We start from the raw sequence: 27868 nt of genomic DNA, 5'->3' as shown, positions 1-27868 counted from the left end.
GGAAATTTTTCTGACCACACGCCAGTCGGTCGTTGCAGATGAGTTGTGGCCATTGGAAAGTATAAGACTGAGTTTGTAATATAAATTTTGATGTTACAGAGTCCGGATATTGAAAGTATTTATGTGAACTGGACTCTCGCTTTAAATACAGACAACGGAAGTACACGTAAGAAAGTTTGTCGTTATACGTATGACCACTGTGTTCTTGTGCCGGCTACTGAGCATGGTGTCAGTGTATGGAACCTTACATCCTTTAGGTTTACCATTGCCTGTCTCTGGTTAGGGATGATGATGTGTACATAGTTCCGCGTAGTCAGCGCGTACACAACTTTCCCACTAGAGCGCGCCCCGCTGAGCACAACAGCGCAGGCGCAGCGCTCGTCCGTCTCCCCACTACGAGATGGCTCTGTCTTAGAGACGGACCAAATTCTGCTTTCGCCGCTCCGCGTATTAATATGTAACACAGCCAATGAAATTGCTGCTAACGTAGAACCTTTTCTCCTCGCGGATCACACTCGCGCAGTGATACCTGACCGCTCGAGGTATTATAACGAGTGTACAGACCTCCGATTAGTCAGTCTGCATTAGTCTGTAGTCAAGTTTCAGTCTGCGCCTAATAAGATTATCATATTCCTGTGCATAGCCATGAAGAGAAATGTATAGACACTTTGTCAAGTATCAGAGATATGTGAGAATAAGATTAACGTACCAAGACCAAAGGAACTTCAGATTGTCAATTGTAAATAGCATCCAGAATCAAGTTACGTAATGTCTATCCTTTTTATTATTTTAATAAATGTGTGTGAAAATTAATGAAGTTCTGTTTAAAGTTGTTCACCGTCAATCTGCTACTCTAAGCGTTCAAGTGGCATTTCTATCGTCTGATCTAACCGCAGAAGATAAACACGCCACGATAAGACCACGAGACATATTGCTGACACTCGCCTACTTCGCTAGAGCGACAAGTCAAATAATCTAATGATGTGTGTACCGAAGGTCTTACAGTACGCATACCACAGATAATGTCAGGTATCTTACTTTGACGTGTGACACTTCAAATTGTTGAGGTGGAAGAAATTATCGTCAGCAGCATTTGGTGGGGGCAATAACATACAGTTCCTGATCACTAGGGTGCACTCAGTTCCAAATCTGCCCGCATTGTTTCTTGGAAAGAGCCCGAGTGATTCTGTGCGACGAGGAAGATAATTTCAGTCTAGGAACTTGGTGCTATTGAGAGTAGCAGCTATTTGTCGGCGTCAGGATGTAGCATTTCCTTTTCGTTTATACTCATTTTCATCCAAAACGATACGAAGATAACACTATAGCGCAGAAGCACTCCCTACCAACTTCACACACGCCGGCCGGTGTGGCCGTGCGGTTCTAAGCGCGTCAGTTTGGAACCGCGTGACCGCTACGGTCGCAGGTTCGAATCCTGCCTCGGGCATGGATGTGTGTGATGTCCTTAGGTTAGTTAGGTTTAAGTAGTTCTAAGTTCTAGGGGACTGATGACCTCAGTAGTTAAGTCCCATAGTGCTCAGAGCCATTTGAACCATTTGAACCAACTTCACACACACGGATCGGAGGACGGCAAAGGCAAAGGTAAAGCATCTTGTGGAATGTTTCGCAGAGGATTAATATCCATTGTCACATTATCATTATGTACCACTTTTTGTCACGTGTACGAGGATGAAACTATAGTCGTTGTAAATTGGCATACGCAAGGCTAACGGCTTGATTTAGAATGACTGATCATCCTTCCCTACCTGTGTAGTAAAACAGACACACACACACACACACACACACACACACACACACACTTAAGGTTCCTTTTATCACTGGTTGTGAAAACGAAGCAAACAGTCAAATCTTGTCACCTTTCAGTTCACAAGATTTCAAAATTTTCTAAAAAATGGTTCAAATGGCTCTGAGCACTATGGGACTTAACATCTTAGGTCATCAGTCCCCTAGAACTTAGAAGTACTTAAACCTAACTAACCTAAGGACAGCACACAACACCCAGCCATCACGAGGCAGAGAAAATCCCTGACTCCGCCGGGAATCGAACCCGGGAACCCGGGCGTGGGAAGCGAGAACGCTACCGCACGACCACGAGATGCGGGCAAAAAATTTTCTATACGCAAATGATGAGTGCATGTTGATTCAGCTCATGTCACACGATAAACGATCATGTGGGCGATCGACGACACCATACCTGATTGGCCAACAGACGGACGGAACAAATTAGTCAGCAACCTGGCACAACAGCAGAGGCACTGAACTCGTACTTGTGAGAAATTAGGACCAGTACCAGTCCGGTTAAAAAGATTTGCATTTTCTTTCGCTTCCTAAAATCAGTCGAGGCAGTATGGAAGAAAGATACTTCTGTGCGCTTCGGCTCATTTTTTTCCACATTCGTATCCTCTTGAGCTATCGTAACTAATAAGAGGTGTAGCAGAATGTGCAGATCGGCTTCATAGCTGAGGTCGTTAGTGCACTTGATTCTGAGGTAGTCGATTAGAATTCTGGTTGTGAAAGTAATTTTCACTGTCAGCATCTGAGAAGCATGAGGAGACATGAGGATACCAATTTGCTGATGACTAATCTTTGTGCCAATATCGCCAAACATCTCCCGAAAGTCCCCTGACGTGAGTGCTTGTGATATTATTGTTGGTGATTATCAGTGGCATGGAAATATTAAGGTCCGCCCCCCCCCCTCCCTTACCATTCTCCAACCCCACTATGGTCCAATAACAATTTCATCATCATCACCACCACTATATCATCATTATAACAGACAGAGTTCAATACATTCTTTTCACAGTCAAGGGCATTACACAGTTAACATTTGCAACTCAAAAGAACAAATTTCAGCAGGCAAAGCAATGCGATGCTTGAGGTGGTGTAAAGACAGACAATGGATGACTACAGAACATTGCCTACCATCATGTGTAGTGCTGGTAGTGAAGTCCAAATAAGGTGGTGTTGCGGTACGGGGGTGTTTTGCGTGTTTAGGGTGTGGTTCCCTTACTGCCCTTAAGAAAACTCTAAACGCAGAGGGATATGAACATATTACAGCACTGTGTGCTGTGCACAGTAAAGGAACAGTTCGGAGGCGATGGTTGTACAGCAGGACAATGCACGCTGTCATAAAACAGCATCTGTGAACCAGTGGTTTGTGGACAATAACATTCCTGAAATGGTTTCGACTTTTGAGGAAGAATGAGCTACTATTACTTCGCAGGCATTCAGATATCTTAATGATAGGGCCCCGGACAGGGTCCATATTCGATATTTCTAGATTTTCGAAAAGCCTTGGACACCGCATCCCCACTGCACGCTGTTAACGAAAGTATGTGCATATGGAATAGGTTCCCAAGTATGTGAGTCGCTCGAAAAAGTCTTAGGTAACAGAACCGAATAAGTTATCCTCCTCGGCGAGTGTTCATCAGAGACGAGAGTGTCGTCAGGGAAGTGAGATGCGACCGCTATTATTTTCTATACACCTAAATGATCTGGCGGACAGGGTGGGCATCAATCAGCGCCATTTGTTGATGATCCTGTGGTATACGGGAATGGGGCGTTGAGTGACCGTAGGAGGATACAAGATGACTTAGACAAAATTTCTAGTTGGTGTGAAATTGGCAGCTAGTTCTAAATGTAGGAAAGTGTAAGTTAACGTAGATGAGTAGGAAAAATCAGTAATGTTCGAATACAGCATTAGTCGTGCGCTGCTTGACACAGTTATTCCTACCTAAATATTTGAGCGTAAGACTGCAAAGTGACATGAAATGGAACGAACATGTAAGGATTGTAGGAGGGAAGAAGAATAGTCGATTTCGGTTTACTGCAACCATTTTAGGAAAGTGCGGTTCATCTGTAAAAGAGACCGCATATGGGGCACTAGTGCGACTTATTTTTGAGTACTGCTCGAGTGATCAGGATCCGCACCAGGTCGGATCACAGGATCGAAGAAATTCAGAGGCGAGCAGCCATATTTGTTACCGGTAGGTTCGAACAACACGCAAATATTACTGAGATTCTTCGGGAACTCAAATGGGAATCCCTGAAAGGAAGGAGACATTCTTTTCGAGGCGCACTACTGACTCAATTTAGAGAACCGGCATTTGAAGTTGACTATAGGACGATTCTACCCCCGCCAAAGTACACTACTGGCCATTAAAATTGCTACACCAAAAAGATGACGTGCTGCAGGCGTGAAATTTAATCGATAGGAAGAATATGCTGTGATATGCAAATGATTAGCTTTTCAGAGCATTCACACAAGGTTGGCGCCGGTGGCAACACCTACAACCTGCTGACATGACGAAAGTTTCCAACCGATTTCTCATACATAAACAGCAGTTGACCGGCGTTACCTGGTGAAACGTTGATATGATGCCTCGTGTAAGGAGGAGAAATGCGTACCATCCCGTTTCCGCCTTTGATAAAGGTCGGATTGTAGCCCATCGCAATTGCAGTTTATCGTATCGCGACATTGCTGCTCGCGTTGGTCGAGATCCAATGACTGTTAGCAGAATATGGAATCGATGGGTTCAGGAGGGTAATACGGAACGCCGTGCTGGATCCCAACGGCCTCGTATCACTAGCAGTCGAGATGACAGGCATCTTATCCGCATGGCTCTAACGGATCGTGCAGCCACGTCTCGATCCCTGAGTCAACAGATGGGGACGTTTGCAAGACGACAACCATCTGCACGAACAGTTCGATGACGTTTGCAGCAGCATGGATTATCAGCTCGGAGACCATGGCTGCGGTTACCCTTGACGCTGCATCAAAGACAAGAGCGCCTGCGATGGTGTACTCAACGACAAACATGGGTGCACGAATGGCAAAACGTCATTTTCTCGGATGAATTCATGTTCTGTTTACAGAATCATGATGGTCGCATCCGTGTTTGGCAACATCGCGGTGAAAGCACATTGGTAGCGTGTATTCGTCATCGCCATACTGGCGTATTACCCAGCGTGATGGTACGGGGTGCCACTGGTTACACGTCTCGATCACCTCTTGTTCGCATTGACGGCACTTTGAACAGTGGAGGTTACATTTCAGATGTGTTACGACCCGTGGCTCTACCCTTCATTCAATCCCTGCGAAACCCTACATTTCAGCAGGATAATGCACAGCCGCATGTTGCAGGTCCTGTATGGGCCTTTCTGGACACAGAAAATGTTCGACTGCTGCCCTGGCCAGTACATTCTCCAGATCTCTCACCAATTGAAAACGTCTGGTGAATGGTGGCCGTGCAACTGGCTCGTCACAATACACCAGTCACTACTCTTGATGAACTGTAGTATCGTGTTGAAGCTGCATGGGCAGCTGTACCTGTACATGCCATCCAAGCTCTGTTTGACTCAACGCCCAGGCGTATCAAGGCCGTTATTACGGCCAGTGGTGGTTGTTCTTGGTACTGATTTCTCAGGATCTATGCACCCAAATTGCCTGAAAATGTAATCACATGTCAGTTCCAGTATAATATATTTGTCCAATGAATACCCGTTTATCATCTGCATTTCTTCTTGATGTAGGAATTTTAATGGCCAGTAGTGTATCAATCACATCACACAACGTTTCAGGCCCTTTTTGGACGTTTGTGTGATCATGGGTCCTTTCAGACAGACGAACGTGCAGAGAAGCGACGGATTCTGCGTACACCAGATTTTCGGGATCAGGTTCTACAGGATATTGGGACGAACCCTGGTATGAGCTCCAAATCTTTTTTACGCGCAGTCTGCCGCCTGCCTGCACGTTTGTCTGTCTCAATGGGACCATGATCACACATTGGGAATAGGGCAGTGATGATGTCGACCGGTGTTAGGCGAGCAGTGGTAGTTTCATCTGGTGACTTCAGTTTTATGTTTTATGGAAAAAACGACCATGGGAGCAGCTTTTTATTATTTTTATTGGTTGTGACAATGATTTTATCAGATGGTCTGCCTCATATGCCATGATGTCCATATGGTTTCATAAATGTTAATCCAAGTTTCACATCTGATGATGGCACCTTCAGAGTGCTAAAACAGTCATCTAATAAACGATTGAAGCGATCGTGGCTTTTCAATTATTTTATTTTTTTCGGGTATTTATCGTCAGGTAGTGCATCTGTCAGGGTGGAAGGCTGCGGAACCAACAGTCACCTTTCAATTCAGCGTGACGATCGTAGTGGCATCACTCGGTTGAGCGTCCGTCAGTCCGCTCTCCAGAAGGTAACTTGGTGGACGGAGCTGTACGTGATCACACCTAGTATACATAGGGCTCTCGTCGCGAAGTGAGCCTGTGTGCTTACTCGATCATGGTCACCCGCTCGCAGGAAGCTCTCACGGTCGACATAAAGGGAAAACACGACTCGGACAGAGGGAGAAAAAGTGCGCGTCACATCCGCCGCGAGATTTCTTCGAGCGCGCTCGACCTCGGCGGGCGCCGCTCACGGAAGGCTCGCTTGCGCAAGCAAGTGCTCGCAGGAAACGCAGCGGCTGGCCCGGCTGGTGCGTGACTCATTCGCTGGAACGCTCGTAGCACTGCTCGCTCTGGAACACCTGCGGCTGGACACCGTCTGACATTACGCGTGCCCTACTGCCGCACAGGCCGAAAACAGAGACCAAGATTCAAAGGATGGAACGTATCTGTACAAATGTGACTCACTAGGTCAGACGTCGTTTACGGCAAAAACATAGCTAATGCATATTATGTAAATTGAAGGTGGAGACGGGGAAAGGAAAGGAAAGGGAAGAAACTCGATGTCAGCTGATCGGCACTTGTGCAGAGTCAACACCGCCGAGTGAAAATGTATGTCGGACCAGGATTCGTACCTGCTTACTGGCCAGTTGCTTTTTTAAACACTGCGCCACACGGACACATTGTTTGTCGGAATTGCGCGGACTATGACTTGCGCTAGGGCCACCCCGTCCATGTCCTCTGTGTTCGCTGCTTTAATTCCTGAAAGAAGTCGAATACGTGATTGTGCTTTGGCACTGAAGGTGGTGGATTCCTTGCCCATCGAGGCGACTCAGTTACACGAATGCGTGGTGTCTGTTCTTTAGGACATGTCTGAAAGAACAGACGCCGTGCGGAGTCCGCAGCTGTAATACATAGGGTTATTATGTAACTTTTCAGATGCAGCTGACATCTTGACTTCCTTCCCTTTTCTTTCTCCCCCTTCCACCTTCGATTCACATAATACGAGAGTGAGTCAAATGAAAACTTTAAATATTTCTTTAAATATTATTTATTGTGCAAAAGTGGTACAAAGCTGTATCACTTTTCGACATAATCTCCCCCACGCTCAATGCAACTCCTCCAGCGCTCACAAAGTGCATAAATTCCTTTAGAAAAAAATTCTTTTGGTAGTCCGCGCAACCACTCATGCACCGCGTGGCGTTCCTCTTCATCAGAACGGAACTTCTTTCCTCTCATTGCGTCTTTGAGTGGTCCAAACATATGGAAATCACTTGCGGCAAGGTCTGGTGAATGTGGTGGATGAGGAAGACACTCAAAATGCAGGTTTGTGAATGTTGCAACTGTTGTACGGGCAATGTGGGGCCTTGCATTGTCATGTTGCAAAAGCACACCTGCTGACAGCAATCCACGTCGCTTTGATTTGATTCCAGGCCGCGGATGATTTCTTAGGAGATCTGTGTATGATGCGCTGGTGACAGTGGTCCCTCTAGGCATGTAATGATCCAAAATGACGCCTTTTTCGTCCCATAAGAGAGTCAGCATAACCTTCCCTGCTGATGGTTCTGTTCGAAACTTCTTCGGTGTTGGTGATGAGGAATGACGCCATTCCTTGCTCGCTCTCTTCGTTTCCGGTTGGTGGAAGTCAACCCAGGTTTCGTCCCCTGTAACGATTCTTGCAAGGAAGCCATCACCTTCTCGTTCAAAGCGCCGAAGAAGTTCTTCACAAGCATCAACACGTCGTTCTCACACTTCAGGAGTCAGCTGCCGTTGCACTCGTCTTGCAGACACTTTGTGAAACTGGAGCACATCATGCACAATGTGGTGTGCTGACCCATGACTAATCTGTAAACATGCTGCAATGGCATTCAGTGTCACTCGGCGGGTTTTCCTTCACTATGGCTTCAACTGCTGCAATGTTCTGCGGAGTCACAACTCGTTGTGCCTGACCTGGACGAGGAGCATCTTTCACTGAAGTCACACCATTTGCGAACTTCCTACTCAGTTCGTACACTTGGTGCTGTGACAAACATCACCGTACTGAACCTTCATTCGTCGATGAATTTCAATAGGTTTCACACCTTCACTACGCAAAAACCGAATAACAGAACGCTGTTCTTCCCTGGTGCAAGTCTCAAGTGGGGCGGCCATCTTTATACCGATACTGCGACGGTAAGTGTGCATCTGCATTATGCTGCCACCTACACGCCATTCTGCACGCTGTTTGTAGCACGCTTTCCAACTTACAGGATATCGGCGCGAAATTTCGATTTGTTATTACAAATTTAAGGTTTTCTATTGACTCACCCACGTATGTGTTACTGTTCCGGATTCCGCTTGGTATCTGTTCTTTCGGACATACCTGAAAGAACAGACACCGTATTCATATAGTCGCTGATTAGCTTCTCCGGCTGTCTGGACTTCGTACAGCGAGAGAACTGTTAAGCGTCTACCTTGCAATAAATGTGACTGATTTTATGTTTACCACCAGCTGAATCAGAGGTTCAAGGAGTGATCTGAATCCTTACGCCTCTCAAAAGCCATAGGGCAATTGAAACAGTATAGCGAAATTAGAGGAATAAGTTTATGAATAGGAACCTATGTTTCTTCAACTAACGACTTTAAGATCATATACAATATTGTTTAATACATGTAGAACTACACTACTGGCCATTAAAATTGCTACACGAAGAAGAAGTGCAGATGATAAAGTGCTTTCATTGGACAAATATATTATTACTAGAACTTACATGTGATTACATTTTCACTCAATTTGGGTGCATAGATCCTGAGAAATCAGTACCCAGTGCCTGTCCGTAATAACTGCCCTGATACGCATGGGCATTGAGTCAAACAGAGCTTGGATGGCGTGTACACGTACAGCTGACCATGCAGCTTCGACACTATACCACAGTTCATCAAGAGTAATGACTGGCGTATTGTGACGAGCCAGTTGCTCGGCCACCATTGACCAGACATTTTCAATTGGTGAGAGATCTGGAGAATGTACTGGCCAGGGCAGCAGTCGAACATTTTCTGTATCCAGAAAGGCCCGTACAGGACCTGCAACATACGGTCGTGCATTATCCTGCTGAAATGTAGGGTTACGCAGGGATCGAATGAAGGGTAGAGCCACGGGTCGTAACACATCTGAAATGTAACCTCCACTGTCAAAGTGCCGTCAATGCGAACAAGAGGTCATCGAGACGTGTAACCAATGGCACCCCATACCATCACACCGGGTGATACGCCAGTATGGCTATGACGAATACACGCTTCCAATGTGCGTTCACCGCGATGTCGCCAAACATTGATGCGACCATCATGATGCTTTAAACAGAAGCTAGATTCATCCGAAAAAATGACGTTTTGCCATTCGTGCACACATGTTCGTCGTTGAGTACACCACCGCAGGCGCTTCTGTCTGTGATGCAGCGTCAAGGGTAACCGCAGCCATGGTCTCCGAGCTGATAGTCCATTCTGCTGCAAACGTCGTCGAACTGTTCGTGCAGATGGTTGATGTCTTGCAAATTTACCCATCTGTTGACTCAGGGATCGAGACGTGGCTGCACGATCCGTTAAAGATATGCGGATAAGATGCCTGCCATCTCGACTGCTAGTGATACGAGGCCGTTGGGATCCAGCGCGGCGTTCCGTATTACCCTCCTGAACCCACCGATTCCATATTCTGCAAACATTCATTGGATCTCGATCAACGCGAGCAGCAATGTCAAATGGTTCAAATGGCTCTGAGCACTACGCGACTTAACTTCTGAGGTCATCAGTCGCCTAGAACTTAGAACTAATTAAACCTAACTAACCTAAGGACATCACACACATCCATGCCCGAGGCAGGATTCGAACCTGCGACCGTAGCGGTCGCGCGGTTACAGACTGCTGCGCCCAGAACCGCACGGCCATTACGGCCGGCGCACCAATGTCACGATACGATAAACCACAATCGTGACAGGCTACAATCGGACCTTTATCAAAGTCGGAAACGTGATGGTACGCATGTCTCTTCCTTACACGAGGCATCACAACAACGTTTCACCAGGCAACGCCGGTCAACTGCTGTTTGTGTATGAGAAATCGGTTGGAAAGTTTCCCCATGTCAGCATGTTGTAGGTGTCGCCAGCGGCGCCAACCTTGTGTGAATGCTCTGAAAAGCTAATCAGTTTCATATCACAGCATATTCTTCCTGTCGGTTAAATTTCGCGTCTGTAGCACGTCGTCTTCGTGGTGTAGCAATTTTAATGGCTAGCAGTGTATGTAAGCTATATTTTTGTAGAAGTACATTTGATGGTGGTGGAGGTCGGGGTAAGCATTGGAAAGTACCAGGAGTGAAACTTCTGCGGCCTGTGAGGTTGCTGTTTATGAGGTGCAGCTAGGCAAAGCACATAAGAAAATGGGACGATCGTGGCGGTCCAGCTTTAAGTTCATCCTTATGTCATCAGAGCAATGCTGAAGTATGGCCGATCTCCACATTCGCGGAATAGCATTGCTTCCAAGAAAGACAGAAGTCACGGCTGCAGAATTTTCATTAGATGTTAGTGTGGATCTCAAATCGGCCGCTATTATGAAATGTACGTATATGTCTCGCATAAATGATTGCACGTGCACTAGATAAAATTTAACGGCGATGTGTTATGAAGATTTAAAAAAAAAGGATTTGTCTTCAAAATAAGTGATGTCATCACAGTATGGTCTAGAGCGAAACGCCAGTTTAAAAAGGCAAGAAAAAAGATTTTTGAAGCGTCGTTTGCCATCTCGCAAAATAGGAGCTCTAATAGGAACAAAAATCGCATGAGCTGTCCCCAAAATGAACGACAGGGAAACCCTCACCTGATGTCCTCAATATATAGGAACAACTTGTAGCAGCATGTCAGATATCACACTGATGACGATGTTGACTACGGAAAAGGTTCACCACAGGATTTTTTCGAGAGAAATTTACAACATGTTATTATTTCCCATTAGCGTAATTAAAGGAGACGGCGGAAGAAAGGTCTAAGCCTCAGGTTAATAAGGATTAGTCCAATCATTTAACCTGCTGTTTCCGAATGCAACACGTTCTGGTAATAAATAGTACCCCACGTATCACTAGAAGGCGCTATCTATTTTATTCCATATATCACATTTGCACACTTGCTGCTGTAGCTAAGATGTATATATTACATGGAATAAAAACAGCAACCAATTGCGGAATATATGTATCAGCCAGCCCTTTCAGTTGTGGTTAGTCTAGGGCATTAAGAAGCTCAAGTAATTATATTATCACATGTAAATCCTAAAACAATTGCAAGTATAAGTGCTACTTTCAAGATATGGCCGTTTCATTATGGTTCTGTGTTGAAAATCATGAGAAATAAATGACTTTGTGACTTTGAGCGATGCAAAATATATCATCTCTCTCCATAAGACTGTCAAGCACGAATAAAGCTTCGACCTGTTTTCACTTCTAGACATGACGTTACGTGCTAACGTAAGATTATTCCTCAACAAATTCGGCCTATAAATTTTACCTTACGGGGGCAATTGCACTGTGCAGGAATGAGGAGAGAATGTTTGTAAGTCTTGACGCGGCCGTAAAAGAGATCAAAACAGCAGGTGTAAGCTGTCTGAAGACTGAAATAGCGGCAACTTAATTTTTACGCCTGGAGCCGTATACTGTGGTCCAGGCGGCCCTTAATCGGTGCTGCAGTGTCTGGAATAAGGACGTACTCTAAGACACGTGAATAAAACTGGACTTTTACGACTGGAGTCGTTAAAATTCGCTACTTCCACAGTATTTCACGGAACCCCTACCCAAATCGTAAAAGGAAACGCCTACTGCCATCTATTAAGAAATGGGACCCATCGCCAGGGAATCCATTACTTCCAGGCGCGGAGCCCATTTCGATGCACTTAAACGAAGCAAGGTGTCTTCACAGTCGGCCGAACTGTGAAACGACGTTGCCTGAGTTCCTCTAGCCAAAATTCTGCGACCTGCCATTCAGATAAACGAGCCTGTACATATATCTTGGCAAATGAGTCTTCTGCCCTTTGAAGAACGAGGAGTTCGTGTGAGAGTTTTCATTCTCGTTTTAACTCACTGACTGAACCAACTCAGTCAAGCGTTTACTTTCTGTGAGTAACTTGAGAGGGGCGCAAATAAAGGAATATATATCCGGCCAAAGCTCTGATTCTGTACGAAAAGTGACCAGAAACCGAAGACAAGTGTTCGTCGAAAACAGATTTGTGCAATGGTTAAAAGACCAGAGTGCACTTTTTGAAGGGCATTTAAAACGAAAAGAAAGAAAAAGGTAGTGTGGTATTGATGGCCGGGAGTCCCCACCTATGAACGTTCGACCGCCAAGTTGCAAATATTTTCAGATGACACCAAATTGAGCAACAACTTGCGTGTCGATGATGATGGGGACAACACAATACCCAGTGCCAGAGCAGAAAAAATCTCCGACCCGACTGGGATTCGAATCCAACCAGTGGGTGGCAGACAACGGACGTTTCGTCCAAAACCTAAATCTTAACATTAGCTTAAAAATATCTTCTGAGTAAAAGTAGATGCAACTGAAGCTCGTTATTATGCACTTTATTTTCTTTAAAGATTTTTTTTCGTCAACCTTTTATCAGTTAGTGTATTTAAGACAATAAAGAACTTTTTTAAGTTTCGTAATAAAAGGGTAATAATTCTCTTCAGCGTAACGTAGCTACACTCTTATAACATGGCTTACTGAACTATTGCGGGGAGCTGCCAAGAGCAAATCACACGTCTGCTCAAATGGCTCTGGGCACTATGGGACTTAACATCTATGGTCATCAGTCCCCTAGAACTTAGAACTACTTAAACCTAACTAACCTAAGGACAGCACACAACACCCAGCCATCACGAGGCAGAGAAAATCCCTGACCCCGCCGGGAATCGAACCCGGGAACCCGGGCGTGGGAAGCGAGAACGCTACCGCACGACCACGAGATGCGGGCCACACGTCTGCTGCTAGCGGCAGAGTTCTGGTACAGGTGGTAATGGCAGTTTTGGTCAAGTTGCTGAGTACAGGCGATGAGCAGAGGAAGATTGCAGAGTTCGTGGGGACTCCAAAATCCCCAATTGAAATGGGTTATTTCAATTTTTTCATATAACTACAGCACGTATTGAGCCCATTCTGAGACCACCCAACATGTACGATACTTTTACAAATTGATTGATTGTCATCATTTGTTAGGTTTTACTTTAAGATGAACCATCATCTTTACTTACATTCTGTTTAACATTAAGAAAATCTTTCAGACAATTTTTAAATAATTTATTTGCCGGTGTGTTTCGAGGACGTATTTCGTCCTGGTAATTACGTGTTCTGTTACGTCAGTTAGAACACAATACTTCTGTTTGTAAAATACTTCTTCTGAGAGATTCCCGTTTCTGTATTCAGGTTACGCGAAACGCACATTTATGGTCTGGGAAGGTTAGAAGCATGAAATCTGACAGGTTCACGAACGTTGTTTGTTACAAGTGTATTTTCGGTTGTCTAGCATTCTTAATTTTTATGGTTTTGTTAAAGTTACGCAAATGGATAATGAAGTGGATTTACTGTTTTAGTTTAGACCAGACTAGATTGCGAGTGTTGTCAACTGCCTCAGACCAGTGTCAGTGAATGGATTTTTTTTTAACAAAGTCAGGTGACAAGAGAAGTAACCACAGATGTGTATAGAAAACTGCAAGACGAATATCTGTGATATAAATTCCAGATCCATGCTTTTTAATTACTGTTTAGTTTATCCAAATTAATTAGTTTTGCTTGCTGTGCGAGTGTCTAGTAGTCAATGAAATACGATGCTTGTTAATGCTAAATATGAATGTCTCTTTGTGAAGATATACGAGTATTGAACGAGTCCAAAGCATTAAATCTTGCATCAGTGCAAATGTCAAGTATGTGCTCGAGACTGAGAAGGGAAAAATTATACTCGCTTCACGAGTGCTAATGAAAATTTGCATTTGTAAGCTGTGTGCCAATAAATTTGTAGAGCTGTCGTCTTCTTCGACGATGCATAATACGATGAGTTAAGCATCGGGTACTATTTCCGCATCATCGTCAGAGAGAGAGAGATGTTTTTCTTATTCCCAGAAGTATACGGCGCTCAAATTAGCAAATCTAGATCATTAATCTTGGAAGGTTGAATGTCGTAAGAAAAAGGTAGTTTCACTAACGAAACACACAATACTATTGAAACGGTATTTGTTAGTATTGAAGTTCTTGCTTATTTATGTATTTATTTTAGCTTGTGGTGCTTCAACCAGTCTTATCTTGACGCCAGACGACATCTGAAACACACTTATAATAGGGGAAGAACACAGAAGACAGTCATGTAGCAATCTGTATTTTACCGCAGATCTAGTTAGATTTCAGCTACAGTACAGCTATTATCAACGCGTTTAATAGCAAGTAATACAGACCCAGAAAACATGTATATTCCCAAATTGTTTAATGTGAACCGAGCTATGGGCAGTTTAAGGTCGTTTCAACAACATGGGGGTATACGAGCTTTCTGCTTCTATATGACTCGCTATTCTGTAGCTGAAATCTAGCTAGATCTGAAATAAAATAAAGATTGATACGCGACTGTCTGCTATATTCTTTCTTGATTATAATCATTTTACAGCCACTGAGTCCAACGATTCCTAATGGAATATGACCTGATGAAAACAAACTTAATATCTGATGTAGATTATTTATTTTTTTCAGAATCACAAGAAAACACATTCTTCGCTGTAACAAGAAAAAATATCCATGCCAGTGGAAGGACAAGTACACTCCAAGCCCTGATGACCAGTAAGTACGTGTACGGAGACGTCACGGAAATGGTGGGATACCAGTGTGATTGCCGCCTGCCTTACTGCCCGAAAACCACGAGTGGTGGTCTGTGGTTGCATTTCATTGCATAGCAGGACCCCTTTGGTTATGATCCGTCGCACCTTCCGGCGACGATATTCTGCTTCCCGTTTTGTTGCCCTCCATGGCAAGCCATACTGGGCTTATAATTCAGCAAGATAATGCCCTCCCGGACATGGTAAGAGTTTCTGCTGCTTGTCTTCGTCCTTGCCAAACTCCACTTTGGCCAGCAAGGTCGCCGGATCCCTTCCCAAATGAGAACGTTTGGAGCATTATGGGTATGGCCCTCCAACCAGACCGGGATTTTGACGATCTAACGCCAATTGGATAGCATTTGGCACGCTATCCCTCAAGAGGACACCGAAGAAATTTATCAGTCAGTGCCATGCGATTAATTGCTCAGATGCGGTCCAGCGCGTCAGTCACTTACTCAATTTGCGAAGCTCTTTCTCTTGCATAAATCATCCAACTTTTTGTGAAAGTGTAATCATTTGTTTGCTGTCGAGTACATGTACATCACATCTGCCGATTTCCGTCCTATTCGGATAATTCTTTTGTTGTGCGTAGTTTTTAATGTCATGAGAAACCAAAGAAGACCTAGTTATGGGCCGTTGTTGTTGTGGTCTTCAGTCCAGAGACTGGTTTGATGCAACTCTGCGTACTCCTTTATCCTGTGCAAGCTTCTTCATCTCCTAGTACCTACTGCAACCTACATCCTTCTGAATCTGTTTAGGGTATTCATCTCTTGGTCTCCCTCTACGATGTTTACCTTCCACGATCCCCTCCAATACCAAATTGGTGATCCCTTGATGCCTCAGAATATGCCCTACCAACCGATCCCTCCTTCTAGTCAGGTTTTGCCACAAATTTCTCTTCTCTCCAATTCTATTCAATACCGCCTCATTAGTTATCTCATATTCAGCATTCTTCTGTAGCAGCACGTTTCGAAAGCTTCTATTCTCTTCTTGTCCAAACTATTTATCGTTCACATTTCATTTCCATAGTTCACATTTCATTTCCATACATGGCTACACTCCATACAAATACTTTCAGAAATGACTTCCTGGCACTTAAATCTATACTCGATGTTAACAAATTTCTCTTCTTCAGAAACGCTTTCCTTGCCATAGCGAGTCTACATTTTATATCCTCTCTAGTTCGAGCATCATCAGTTATTTTGCTCCCCAAATAGCAAAACTCCTTTACTACTTTAAGTGTCTCATTTCCTAATCTAATTCCCGCAGCATCACCCGACTTAATTCGACTACATTCCATTATCCTCGTTTTGGTTTTGTTGATGTTCATCGTATATCCTCCTTTCAAGACACTGTCCATTCCGTTGAACTGCTCTTCCAGGTCCTTTGCTGTCTCTGACGGAATTACAACGTCATCGGCGAACCTCAAAGTTTTTATTTCTTCTCCGTGGATTTTAATACCTACTCCGAACTTTTCTTTTGTTTCCTTTACTGCTTGCTCAATATACAGATTGAATAACATCAGGCTACAACCCTGTCTCACTCCCTTCACAACCACTGCTTCCCTTTCATGCCCCTCGACTCTTATAACTGCTTTCTGGTTTCTGTACAAATTGTAAATAGCCTTTCGTTCCCTGTATTTTACCGCTACCACCTTCAGAATTTGAAAGAGAGTATTCCTGTCAACATTGTCAAAAGCTTTCTCTAAGTCTACAAATGCCAGAAACGTAGGTTTGCCTTTCCTTAATCTATTTTCTAAGATATGCGCTATGAACTGCAATACCAAGTACAATTCAACTATGTCATCGTTACAATGGTGAAAGTTGTAAGAAGCGGAAGTAATTTCTTGACTATATTTCTGCATGGGCCGGCCGCGGTGGTCTCGCGGTTAAGGCGCTCAGTCCGGAACCGCGCGACTGCTACGGTCGCAGGTTCGAATCCTGCCTCGGGCATGGATGTGTGTGATGTCCTTAGGTTAGTTAGGTTTAAGTAGTTCTAAGTTCTAGGGGACTGATGACCACAGAAGTTAAGTCCCATAGTGCTCAGAGCCATTTTTTTTCTGCATGTATGCATTCGTAAACAAACGAATGAAATGGCTGTCCTTAAGGATGATAGGAGAGGAAATAAAATTAGTGGAATTGGTCAGAATAAGGAAAACATCTTGGCTGGGGTATATACGGCAAAGAAACTGCCTGTAACGAAGTGTAGTTGTAGTTTCTTTCAGTGACTGCAGGAAAAAAAGAAAGAGGAAACTTGGAACGTTGGGTGACATTAAAAAAAGGTCGCAGTTAGTAGCAGACCGTGGACGAAGCACAGAATTGAGGAAAGGGGAGAACGTCCAGTCGATACCTGTCATAAGACAGATATGCCGACAAATTAGTACTGAGTTACGAATGCAGACTAATTTTCCTATTCGTTTGTTGCGCAATCCGTCGTTAGATCCTGCTCTTCCCTTCTTCCCATGCAGCATACTACCAAACAAGAGGTACATTCATAGTGTTCCAAAAACTGCATCAGAGGGAGGAAGAAGAACAGAATGGTACACGATGCTAGAATGACTGAGTGGTAAATAAAGGCAAGGAACATAGTAAACAAAGAGAAGCGAATACTAGACGAAGGCAAACAACGTGCACGACGAGTCGCATATCCCTGAACCACTTGCCACCCCAAGCCGCTGGACTGGAGCGGACGGCGACAAGAGGCGCGGCACTCACCTTCAACCAGGGACGTGAGGAGAGTGACGTTGGCAGCTTTCCGGCGGCCAGCCGGCAGGTTCAGCCCGATCTTCTCCAGCTTCTCCCGCAGAAGGCGGCCGCCGTTCTTCGACTTGGCTCTGCAAAGTGAAACACAAGTGTCAGGATCTCCCGTCGTGGCCTGTCACTATCCAAATACACTCATGCTCAAAAATTAAGGATAATGCTGAAACATGGTGAAACAACACTCTGGTGGGCGGTTTGTGGGTTTAAATCACCTCGAGGTATGACCATGCGGTGCATTTGACCTGCGGTCGTCGCACGGTGGTGCTGACAGCAGTCCACATGCGTAGAGGTGTGTTGGTGCATGTCAGAGTACGGTACAGCGAGTAAGTGTTCAGACGTTTTCAGACGTGCTAATGGTGACTGTGTGTTGAAGATGGCTCAAAGAACACATATTGATGACATTATGAGGGGCAGAATACTACGGCGACTGGAGGTTGGTCAAACACAGCAGGTCGTAGTACGGCCCTTCGTGTGCCACAAAGTGTGATCTCAAGATTATGGCAACGATTCCTGCAGACAGGAAACATGTCCAGGCGCTGCAGTACGGGACGTCCAAAGTCTACAAAACCACAAGGAGACCGATATCTCACCATCAGTGCCCGCAGACGGCCACGGAGTACTGCAGGTAGCCTTGCTCGGGACATAACCGCAGTCACTGGAACAGTTGTCTCCAGACACACAGTCTACAGACGACTGAAAAGACATGGGGTTTATTCGCCCATAGACTTCCACGGTGTATTCCACTGACCCCTAGTCACAGGAGAGCCTACCAAACGCGGTGTCAAGAACACAGTACATGGTCATTGGAACCGTGGTCCCAGGTTACGTTCACGGACGAGTCCAGCTGTAGTCTGAACAGTGATTATCGGCGGGTTTTCATCAGGCGTGAACCAGGGACCAGATACCAACCCCTTAATGTCCTTGAAACGGACATGTATGGAGGTCGTGGTTTGATAATGTGGGGTGGGATTATGATTGGTGCACGTACACCCCTGCATGTCTTTGACAGAGGAACTGTAACAGTTCAGGTGTATCGGGACGTCATTTTGCACCAGTATGTCCGCCTTTTCAGGAGTGCAGTGGGTCCCACCTTCCTCCTGATGGATGATAACGGACGGCGCCACCGAGCTGCCTACGCGGAGGTGTACCTTGAAACAGAAAATATCAGGCGAGTGGAGTGGCCTGCCTGTTCTCCAGACCTAAACCCCATCGAGCACATCTAGAATGTCCTCGGCCGACGTATCGCTGCACTTCTTCAAACCCCTACGACACTCCAAGAGCTCCGACGGGCACTTGTGCAAAAATGGGAGGCTATACCCCAGAAGCTGCTCGACCACCTGATTCAGAGTATGCCAACCCGTTGTGCGATCTGTCTACGTGTGCATGGTGATCATATCCCGTATTGTTGTCTTGGTACATGCGCAGAAAACAGTGGCGTTTTGTAGCACGTGTGTTTCCTTTCGGTTTTCTGAACTTATCACCAATACCGTGGACTTAAAGAACTGTGTCGTGTGTGTTCCCTATTTGCCTATGCTATTAGCGCCATTTCGTGTAGTGCCACGTTCTGCAATTATCCTTAATTTATGAGCATTAGCGTGGATATATACTCAAACTGAATAAAACCTGTATTACACTGTCAATGTTCTTTGACAGGTCTTTTATAAAAACGAGCAGCAAACACTAACTTTTATTAAAAAAACCTGACAGAAGTACTTCAGTACACCGTCAAAGATTTTGTAAGGCATCTTTCATAAAAGATATTGACAAAGATCTTTTACAGTTTAATACGGAGCTACGGGTCGGATACAACTCGGTAAAGAAGTTTGGTAAAATAAACACTTCGCATCTTGCGATTCAAACTATCTGAATTTTGAGTGACCCTATCGGCGATTACGTCACTGAACTGTGCTATAGATCAACAGTGTCGATCAAATTATGACAGCGGCTGCCCGTTTCGCCAACGATCTACCGGACATACGTATCAGCGTTTCATGACTGCTCCGCTAAAAATGTAGCGTGAAGTTCTGAAGACGAGCATATTACCTTCAACTTGCTTGTATGCCATTGAAAATAGATTTGTTGTCCCGTGTTCTCTGAAACTGCCATCTGTCGGCTTATACACTACCCGATAAAAAGTATCCGGGCATCCTATGTACTTCGAAATTGACCACTAGATGTCAGGAGAGGCGTACTCGTCATTATAAAGGGAGACGGAGAGTAGTGTGGTATCAGTAAAGAAGCAGTAACAACATAGTGGTTCAAACGCTTCAAATGGCTCTGAGCACTATGGGACTTAACATCTATGGTCATCAGTCCCCTACAACTTAGAACTACTTAAACCTAACTAACCTAAGGACATCACACAACACCCAGTCATCACGAGGCAGAGAAAATCCCTGACCCCACCGGGAATCGAACCCGGGAACCCGGGCGCGGGAAGCGAGAACGCTGCCGCACGACCACGAGCTGCGGACAACAACATAGTGGACAGTCTGGAGAATTCCTTGAGTTCGAACGTGGAATAGTCATTGGGTGTCACCTGGGTGACAGATCCATCTGGGCCTCCCAGTGATCGAGCGGTTCTAGGCGCTTCAGTCCGGAACCACGCGGCTGCTACGGTCGCAGGTTCGAATCCTGCCTCGGGCATGGATGTGTGTGATGTCCTCAGGTTAGATAGTTTTAAGTAGTTCTAAGTCTAGGGGACTGATGACCTCAGATGTTAAGTCCCATAGTACTTAGAGCCATTTGAACTCACTGTTATTGTGGCACTGTACTCCCTAATGTGCGTCCTTTCAGAGGTGCATCCGGCACTGACTTCGTTTTTGTGGATGACAGTGCACGGCCGCCTAAAACTGTGCAGGTGATGCAGCTCTTGCAGCGAGAGGATATTTCAGTGGGTTGACTGGTCTGCTCTTTCCCCTGACTTAAATCCCATCGAGAACGAGTGGAATGCGTTAAGGAGACGTACTCCAGTACGTTCACGTGCACCAACCATCATCCAACAGTTGTCAGCTATGCTGCTGGAGGAATGGAATGCAGTACCACAAGAACTCCTTACTAACTCTGTGGCCACCCTGGGAGTACTTTGCAGAACGTGCATTGCTGTCCGGGGTGATCACACACCCTATTAAAACCCCTGTCCCGCCTGTTGTAATGTCCAGCGGATCATCATAAATCGCGTTGAGTTCAGCGTAATTACTCTCTTAGAATAAAAGTGTTATTCGTCTCATTGCGTGTTTGTTTCAGGTACCATATATATTGTTCACCAAACGCAGTTGACCGAGCGGTTCTAGGCGCTTCAGTCCGGAACCGTGCTGTTGCTACGGTCACAGGTTAGAATCCTGCCTCGGGCATGAATGTGTGTGTTAGTTAGGTTTAAGTAGTTCTAAGGCTAAGGGACTGATGACCTCAGATGTTGAGTCCCATACTGCTTAAAGCCATTTGAACCATTTTTGAACCAAAAGCAGCTTTTTCTGATACGTTAAACGAAAATTTGTTTCAAACAATGTTTCTTAATATCACTCGGTAGTTCTTGCTCAGGGTGTACGTTTTATGTATCCCCACAGGTGTTGGAGATACGGGATAGAAAATTTTTAAATGGACCCATGTACATTTTATCCAAGAGTACGCTTACCCTCTCCAAGAGCTACTCAAAAATCTATGACACTATACCATTTTTGTCAATAAAACTTAGTTGTGCAAACGACAAAGAGTACACAGACTGTGAAGAAACCGAGCTGTTTACTGTCTTGATTGTACACATTACGAGGCCAATGTAGTTATGTAGTAGAGGTATGGACTTTGTTTATGATTTACGACTTACGTTGTGTGAAACATTTTTGAATAGCTGTTGGAAAGGGTAAATGTATTCTCAAATAAAGTGTACATGTATGAAACTTTGTAGGTAGGGCAACCACAGCTATGAGTAGTCATCTTGGGTATTTAGTCCTTTATTATTGGATCACTACCGGTTTCCTGGCACTAAAAGCCTCATCCTCAGCTGAACATCTGTATAACAATAAGTCCAGATGAGTAACAAACCTGAGATATACACCGGTATGGTAAATTATTTTAAGATTTTAAAAGATTTGTATGAGAATATCAAAATATTAGTACTCACATACCTAAAACATTAAAGTGGTAAAGCTCAGAACTTTGTACCCAACATTATTTCTCCATCAGAACGAAAGATCGCTGAAAGGCGGTGTGTCATAGAATAAAACAGCTTGATTCTAAAATAGTGGATGGGTCCTAAACACATCGTACCACAGTGATCCTTTGGCTAGGTGAAAACTAATGAAAAACTATTAAGACCCAATTTTTGGCCAGAAAGAAAAACCAAGAAGTGGTTGCCACAAAATGGAGGGCTGTTCTATCTGTCAAAACGCATCAAGTAAATAGCTATTGGCGCAATTCCTTCTGGATTTATTGTTATGCAGATGTTCACCTGAAGATGAAGCTTTCAGTGCGACGAAACCGGTAGTGATCCAATAAAAATGGACTAAATACAGCTGAAGTGGTTTAATAATACCCAAGATGAAAATATACATGGTTCCATTTTAAAAAAAATTAACCTCTACGCCGTATCTCCTATATCTGTGGGAATACATACCCTCAGCAAGAACTACCAAATAACGTTAAAAAACATAGGTTGAAACAATGTTTCATTTAACGCATCAGAAATAAGTTGTTTTGGGTGAGCAAGGTAAATGGGACACCCTGTGTGTGTGTGTGTGTGTGTGTGTGAAAAGGATGAAGGAACTTATAAGAAGGAAAAACCAAGACAAGAAAGTTGGGATTTAGCTGCTCGTCATTGTTGAGCACACTACAGAAGGTGGGATATCTCAGTTGGGCAGTGTTAAGTAAGGGAGTTCACGACTTATTAAAGAAATGGTTCGTCCCAGGAGATTTATGGGAACAATGCAAAAGCCAAATGTCAGTGGTCGAGCTGAGATTGATACCTACTGCCATCTGGGTGAGAATCAAATCTTTCGGTGTCGAGAAAGGAGTAACGATGTCTGAGCGATACATCTCGGTGATGCAGCGACAAAGAAGGGAGTGCACGGCGGCGGGGTGATCAGCTGGTGTCGGCGGAGACGCAGCCAAGGCGCGCGGGCGACAGTTCGCCGCCAGTTTTAACAAGAAGCGCTCGTTAGGCACCGCTGGGTGCCGCGACGCCGGCTCGTATAATGAGAGCTGGCGGCGGCGCTACGTGCCCAAATAGGCGGCGGGGGCGGGGGCGGGGGCGGGCTATTAGCACGGCGCGCGGCTTGGCCGCGTGGCGGAGGCGGCGGGGGCGGCGGCGCGTGTTAATTCCACGGAACGTCTGACGGTGATCGGACGAGGACGGGCCGTCGCCCGAGATGCGAATGAAATGTAGTCCAGATACTCGCAGGTTTCCAGGTGGCCTTACACTATAGTTGTAGAACTACCGTAGACTGTCCGAAGTAAGCGTTGACTACGGTAGTTTTTCTAGTAGCCTTATTGTCAGTTAAGGTCATAACCACGTTACCTGTACGTTAGGTGTGTTGCATAGCTACTGGTCGTTACCTTATTTCGAGCCCTTTGTTTGCGTATGTGAGCAATGTCTTACTAGATTCCTGCAGAAACTGGTAGCAGTGAACCGTCTAGAACCTGAGTGAGGATATATAAAGGACTCTGTAGCTTACGGAACATTTCTGTTATCTACAGTTATCCTCCTGCTTGTCACTTAAAAGTAAACAACATTTAAATCAAAGTTGAAATAGTTAGTGTTCAATTCAAGTTTTATTCGAAAACTGTTGATCTGTAGTGTGAAATGGAAAGATGTTGTCGTAGATTGTAAAAATATGAGCAAAACAATAGAGATCTATTATATAGTGCTGGAAAATGCAATTTTCTCAAAAAAGGGAATAAAATGCAAAACAAAAACATATCAAACTTCACTTCAATATTTCTTAAATCTTATATAAAACATGTTTCTGTTATTCGTAAACAACTTTTGCACTTATTAATAATAATGGTAAACACTTGCCTTTGATCATGATGAATAACTTTCTATTGAGCACAAAATAGCAACAATAATTATATAGATACTTTTATCTATGTGCATGTAAACTGTACTTGTATCAAAAGTAATTGCTTTAGTTATACAAAAGTGCAGAAGTTACGCGAGAGACAAATTTTTATTACTTTTAAAATGCAATTCATACTTTGTAAGGATATAAAATACACAATAAACTAACACTGAACGACTTGTGTTTCTAATTATATGCAAAACAAGCAAACAAGGACATAAAAAACAAAGAGAAGTTTATAATGAATCACCCTCCTCTATAATTACCTTGTCTTATAGAGATAACCGGTATCATGTGTACTGTCGATTCTTGCACAGGTTAAAATTATCTCATCTATTTCATTTAAAGAATTCATATTATTTTGTATACGATGTATTATATTTCAGGCTAAAATGTATAAAAAGGGCGAGTTGCGTTTCGCAGGAGCGATGCTGATGCATGGACAGTAACTTCTCTGTCTCAAGGAAATTCATTATATTCGAACTGAGAATATGTTCGAGAATCCTGCAACAAACCGATGTTAAGGATATTGGACTGTAATTTTGAGGATCCGTCCTTCCTTCCTTCTTATATACAGGCGTCACCTGCGCTTTTTTCCAGTCGCTCTGGACTTTACGTCGGGCAAGAGATTCATGATAAATGCAAGTTAAGTAAGGAGCTAATGCAGTAGATTACTCTATGTAAAACCGAACTGGACTCCCGCCCGGACCTGGCGATTTATTTATTTTCAACCCATTCAGCTGCTTCACAACCCCAGGGATGTCTATCACTAGTCCTCAACACGGGAATCTGTACGAGACTCGAACGGCGGTATGTTTGTACGATCCTCCTGCGTGAAAGGTTTCTCAAATGCTAAATTTAAAATTTCGGCTTTCGTTTTGCTGTCTTCCGTTGCCAGGCCAGACTGATCAGTGAGTGACTGGATGGAAGCCTTCGACCCGATTACCGATTTTACGTAAGACCTGAATTTCCGTGGGTTTTGAGCAAGATCTTTTGCTAAGGTATGACGGTGCTAGTGGTTGTATGCTTCGCGCATCGCTCTTTTTACAGCAACACGAATCTCTACTAACTTTTGCTTGTACTCATTGTCGCGATATTTTACAGTATAGAAGATCAAGAATTTCTCATAGCTCTTAAGATATTCGTTTTAGAGTCCATGTTTACTTGACTTTTTTGTTTGGAATGATCAATCCTGTCATATCCCTGAATATTGAGCATCATTTTTGAAACACCCTGTATTTGGCCGGACACGACAGTAAAAAGCCAGGCTTGTCCGGCTGAAGCCGTACACCTGGGAACCCTAGCTGAGTGGCCTGTTAGCTGAGGACGCATCTAGTCTCTGTGTTCCCCAAGTCACGCCGTTCTGTCGTAATTGGGTCTGGCAACGCGGTCGAGCTATTGTGCTCCGAGCAATCGCCCAACATCAGTGATGTTAGGTACTACCCTGTCGTCATGATCCCGTGTCTACCGCGGGGACGAGTGTATTGTTACCGCAGCAGCCCTCTTGTAGAACGCGTCGAAATGGCGAGTGACGGGCCCGTGTCTCGCACGCGGTATTGCCAATCTGGACCGGCCGGAGCCGCGCTGCTGGTGACGGAGTAACAAGACGGCGCCGCTGGCTCGCCGGACGTGACGCCGTGTCCGAGTGTCAGCGGTCGCCGAGCGAGCGCTGCTGATTGCGGGCGTTGTTACCACGGGAGCTCCGGGACTGGTCTGAGAGGGCCCCAATGTACGCGCGTTGGCGCGCTGTAGCCGCCCGTAACGAGGCCGGGCGCCTGCGCGGCAGGTGGAAGGCAGCAGCGACCGGCGGCGGTACGTGTGTGCGCAGCTGCCGAGCCAGACAGCTGTCTCGTTACAGCCTCCCACAATGGGCTGTAACTCCCGCTGCGGCGCCTATTGTCTCTCGCCACGGCGATCGGCCGCGGCCATTAAGCGGCGCAGCCGAAGACTTCCTCATGCGCGCGGCTCCTCCGACTCCGCGAAGGGTCCGCGCGGGTTCGCACTTGGCCGGTGCCGGCTCGGTGGCCGCTCGCGGTGCGCGATGTAGCAAGAGGCGCGGGCTCGCAACGACACAAAGGCCGGAGGAGCACGCTGTTGGGCCCGTCTAAGATGGGCAGATTACGAGGGGCGTTCAGTAACTAATGCAATACTTTTCTCTCCGCCAACTTCGCTTGAAAAAATGCGGAATTTGTTGTGGGACGTCGTGGACTATTCCCCGTTCAGCCCCTACAGTTTCATGAATTTCCGATAGGTGACGATACTGTACGTAGCCTTCAAAATGGCGTCTGTATCGCAGGCGCGTTGCAAGCAGAACGCTGTCATTGAGTTTCTTTTGGTGAAAAACCAGAGCATCACAGATATTCATAGGCGCTTGCAGAGACCTGACGGAGAACAAAAGCACGTTGAGTCTTTGGGAGAGACGTCTGTCATAATCGCAACAAGGGGAGACGCGGCAGTAAACAAAAGCATGATGAGTCGTTTGTCACGCAAACCTGGCCGATCTCCCACGTGCCGGCCGGCCTCACACAGCTGTGACTCCTGCAGTGTTGAAACGTGCGGACACTCTCACTTTAGGTAATCGACCCATCACAATCATACACCACGCTGGACAACTGGAACAAAATTCGCTGAGCAAATACCTAATGAAAAACAAAAAAAGGCACTACTGTGGTAATAATCCAAGGAAAAGTAAATTAGTAGGGCATCCAAATATACATAATAACTTCATAAAGATCTTACGATTAGAAAGGAAAATTCCTGGAAGCAAACTCAAGAGACAGGACCTAGATCTTCCATACTGGTACCGCAAAGTATAATCAATGGAATGAAACTGCAGCAGTAGCGACTAAATGGTGTATTTGTCAAGAGACAGTGGAAAATGATGGTTTCATTGACAATGCTTTGCCTTTTAAGAATGACGATGGTGGTGGTGTAACGTAAGGATGAACCAGTATCAGAACATGCTAACGATACGGTATAGTGTGGCGGCGATACGATATGGTGACATCCGAAGCATCCATGTTTAGTAGCTATTTCCAGGATCGACGTATGTTAGAGACATGGCTGCAAATGCCAGAAAATGGTACGTAATAACTCCCCATGGGAAAACTGCCGCACCTTTTTCAGAAGACCGCCACTGATAAGGGGTCAGCTGTCCTCTACGCTCTTAATGATGGACTTTTTAATCACATCTGCGAAATTAACTGCATCATAAATAAATTTTCTGCTTCCTTTTTATGGTCAACGCACGTTCTAGAGAAGGGTGACGCTGAATTTGAATCATAGCTATCTTCTGTCCTTTTGCAAACTTTATAACGGAGGTGTACTCATTTTTGGTGGAGAAGGAACCAGACCAGCCAGTTATCATTCCCTGCAGCTACGGCACTGATAGTATCGGAAAGTGACAACTTTCGGATACAGGAGTCGTGCCCAGCATGTAGCAGTGCTTGGAATGACTTTTAGCGTCATGGAACACTTACATTACTGATAATACAATTCCAACATTGCGCTATAAACACCTCAATGCCACAGGTTCGGGGCTTGTTTTCAACCTTCTCTGTAAAGTCCTTGTGTTTGAGCTAATCCCCAAAGACCGCTGGATTAACTGCTACAAAACATTTTCGTTTCAAGTAGGCTCCAGTGAACATCTTAGAGGAAAGGCCTTTAATTGTGGCCGATATGTGGGACGTACTGTAAATCGATGGATTACTTCAGAAGCACTTGGTTGTTGTCCCGCTGGCGATCAAGCCTCCATCTGCAGATTCCGGTTTCAGCCACGCTACCGACAATCGAAAAATAGGGTTCTTAACCGGACGAAGGATGAATCCTATTCGAGTAACTGATGAAGTCTCGCAAAATGAGTCGATCCATTGCGGCCAAAATATGCACCTCTACATGGTTTTGTGATTATCTGTGTTAGGTTTGAAGCTAATTGAAAATGGGAAATTACGCTGTGATGTGGGTTTAAAAGTGAAACGGCTCCTCTTCGCTGCCA

The 27868-nt window shown here is 44.9% G+C and overlaps 1 protein-coding gene across 1 annotated transcript in view; it reads right to left on the bottom strand.

The window, feature by feature from the left end:
* The window catches only part of LOC124619521 (transcription factor AP-2-beta), a 336149-nt gene that overhangs the window by 55513 nt on the left and 252768 nt on the right, over positions 1-27868 (bottom strand). The window contains exon 5 of the mRNA XM_047145969.1: positions 17774-17892. Coding sequence (XP_047001925.1) covers positions 17774-17892 — 119 coding nt within the window. The remainder of the gene's footprint in view (positions 1-17773; positions 17893-27868) is intronic.

This window comes from Schistocerca americana, chromosome 6, assembly GCF_021461395.2.
Source record: "Schistocerca americana isolate TAMUIC-IGC-003095 chromosome 6, iqSchAmer2.1, whole genome shotgun sequence".
In the NCBI taxonomy this organism is placed as follows: Eukaryota; Metazoa; Arthropoda; class Insecta; order Orthoptera; family Acrididae; genus Schistocerca; species Schistocerca americana.
Note: the sequence above shows the minus strand (reverse complement) of the source record. Positions and strands in the feature narration are given on the sequence as shown.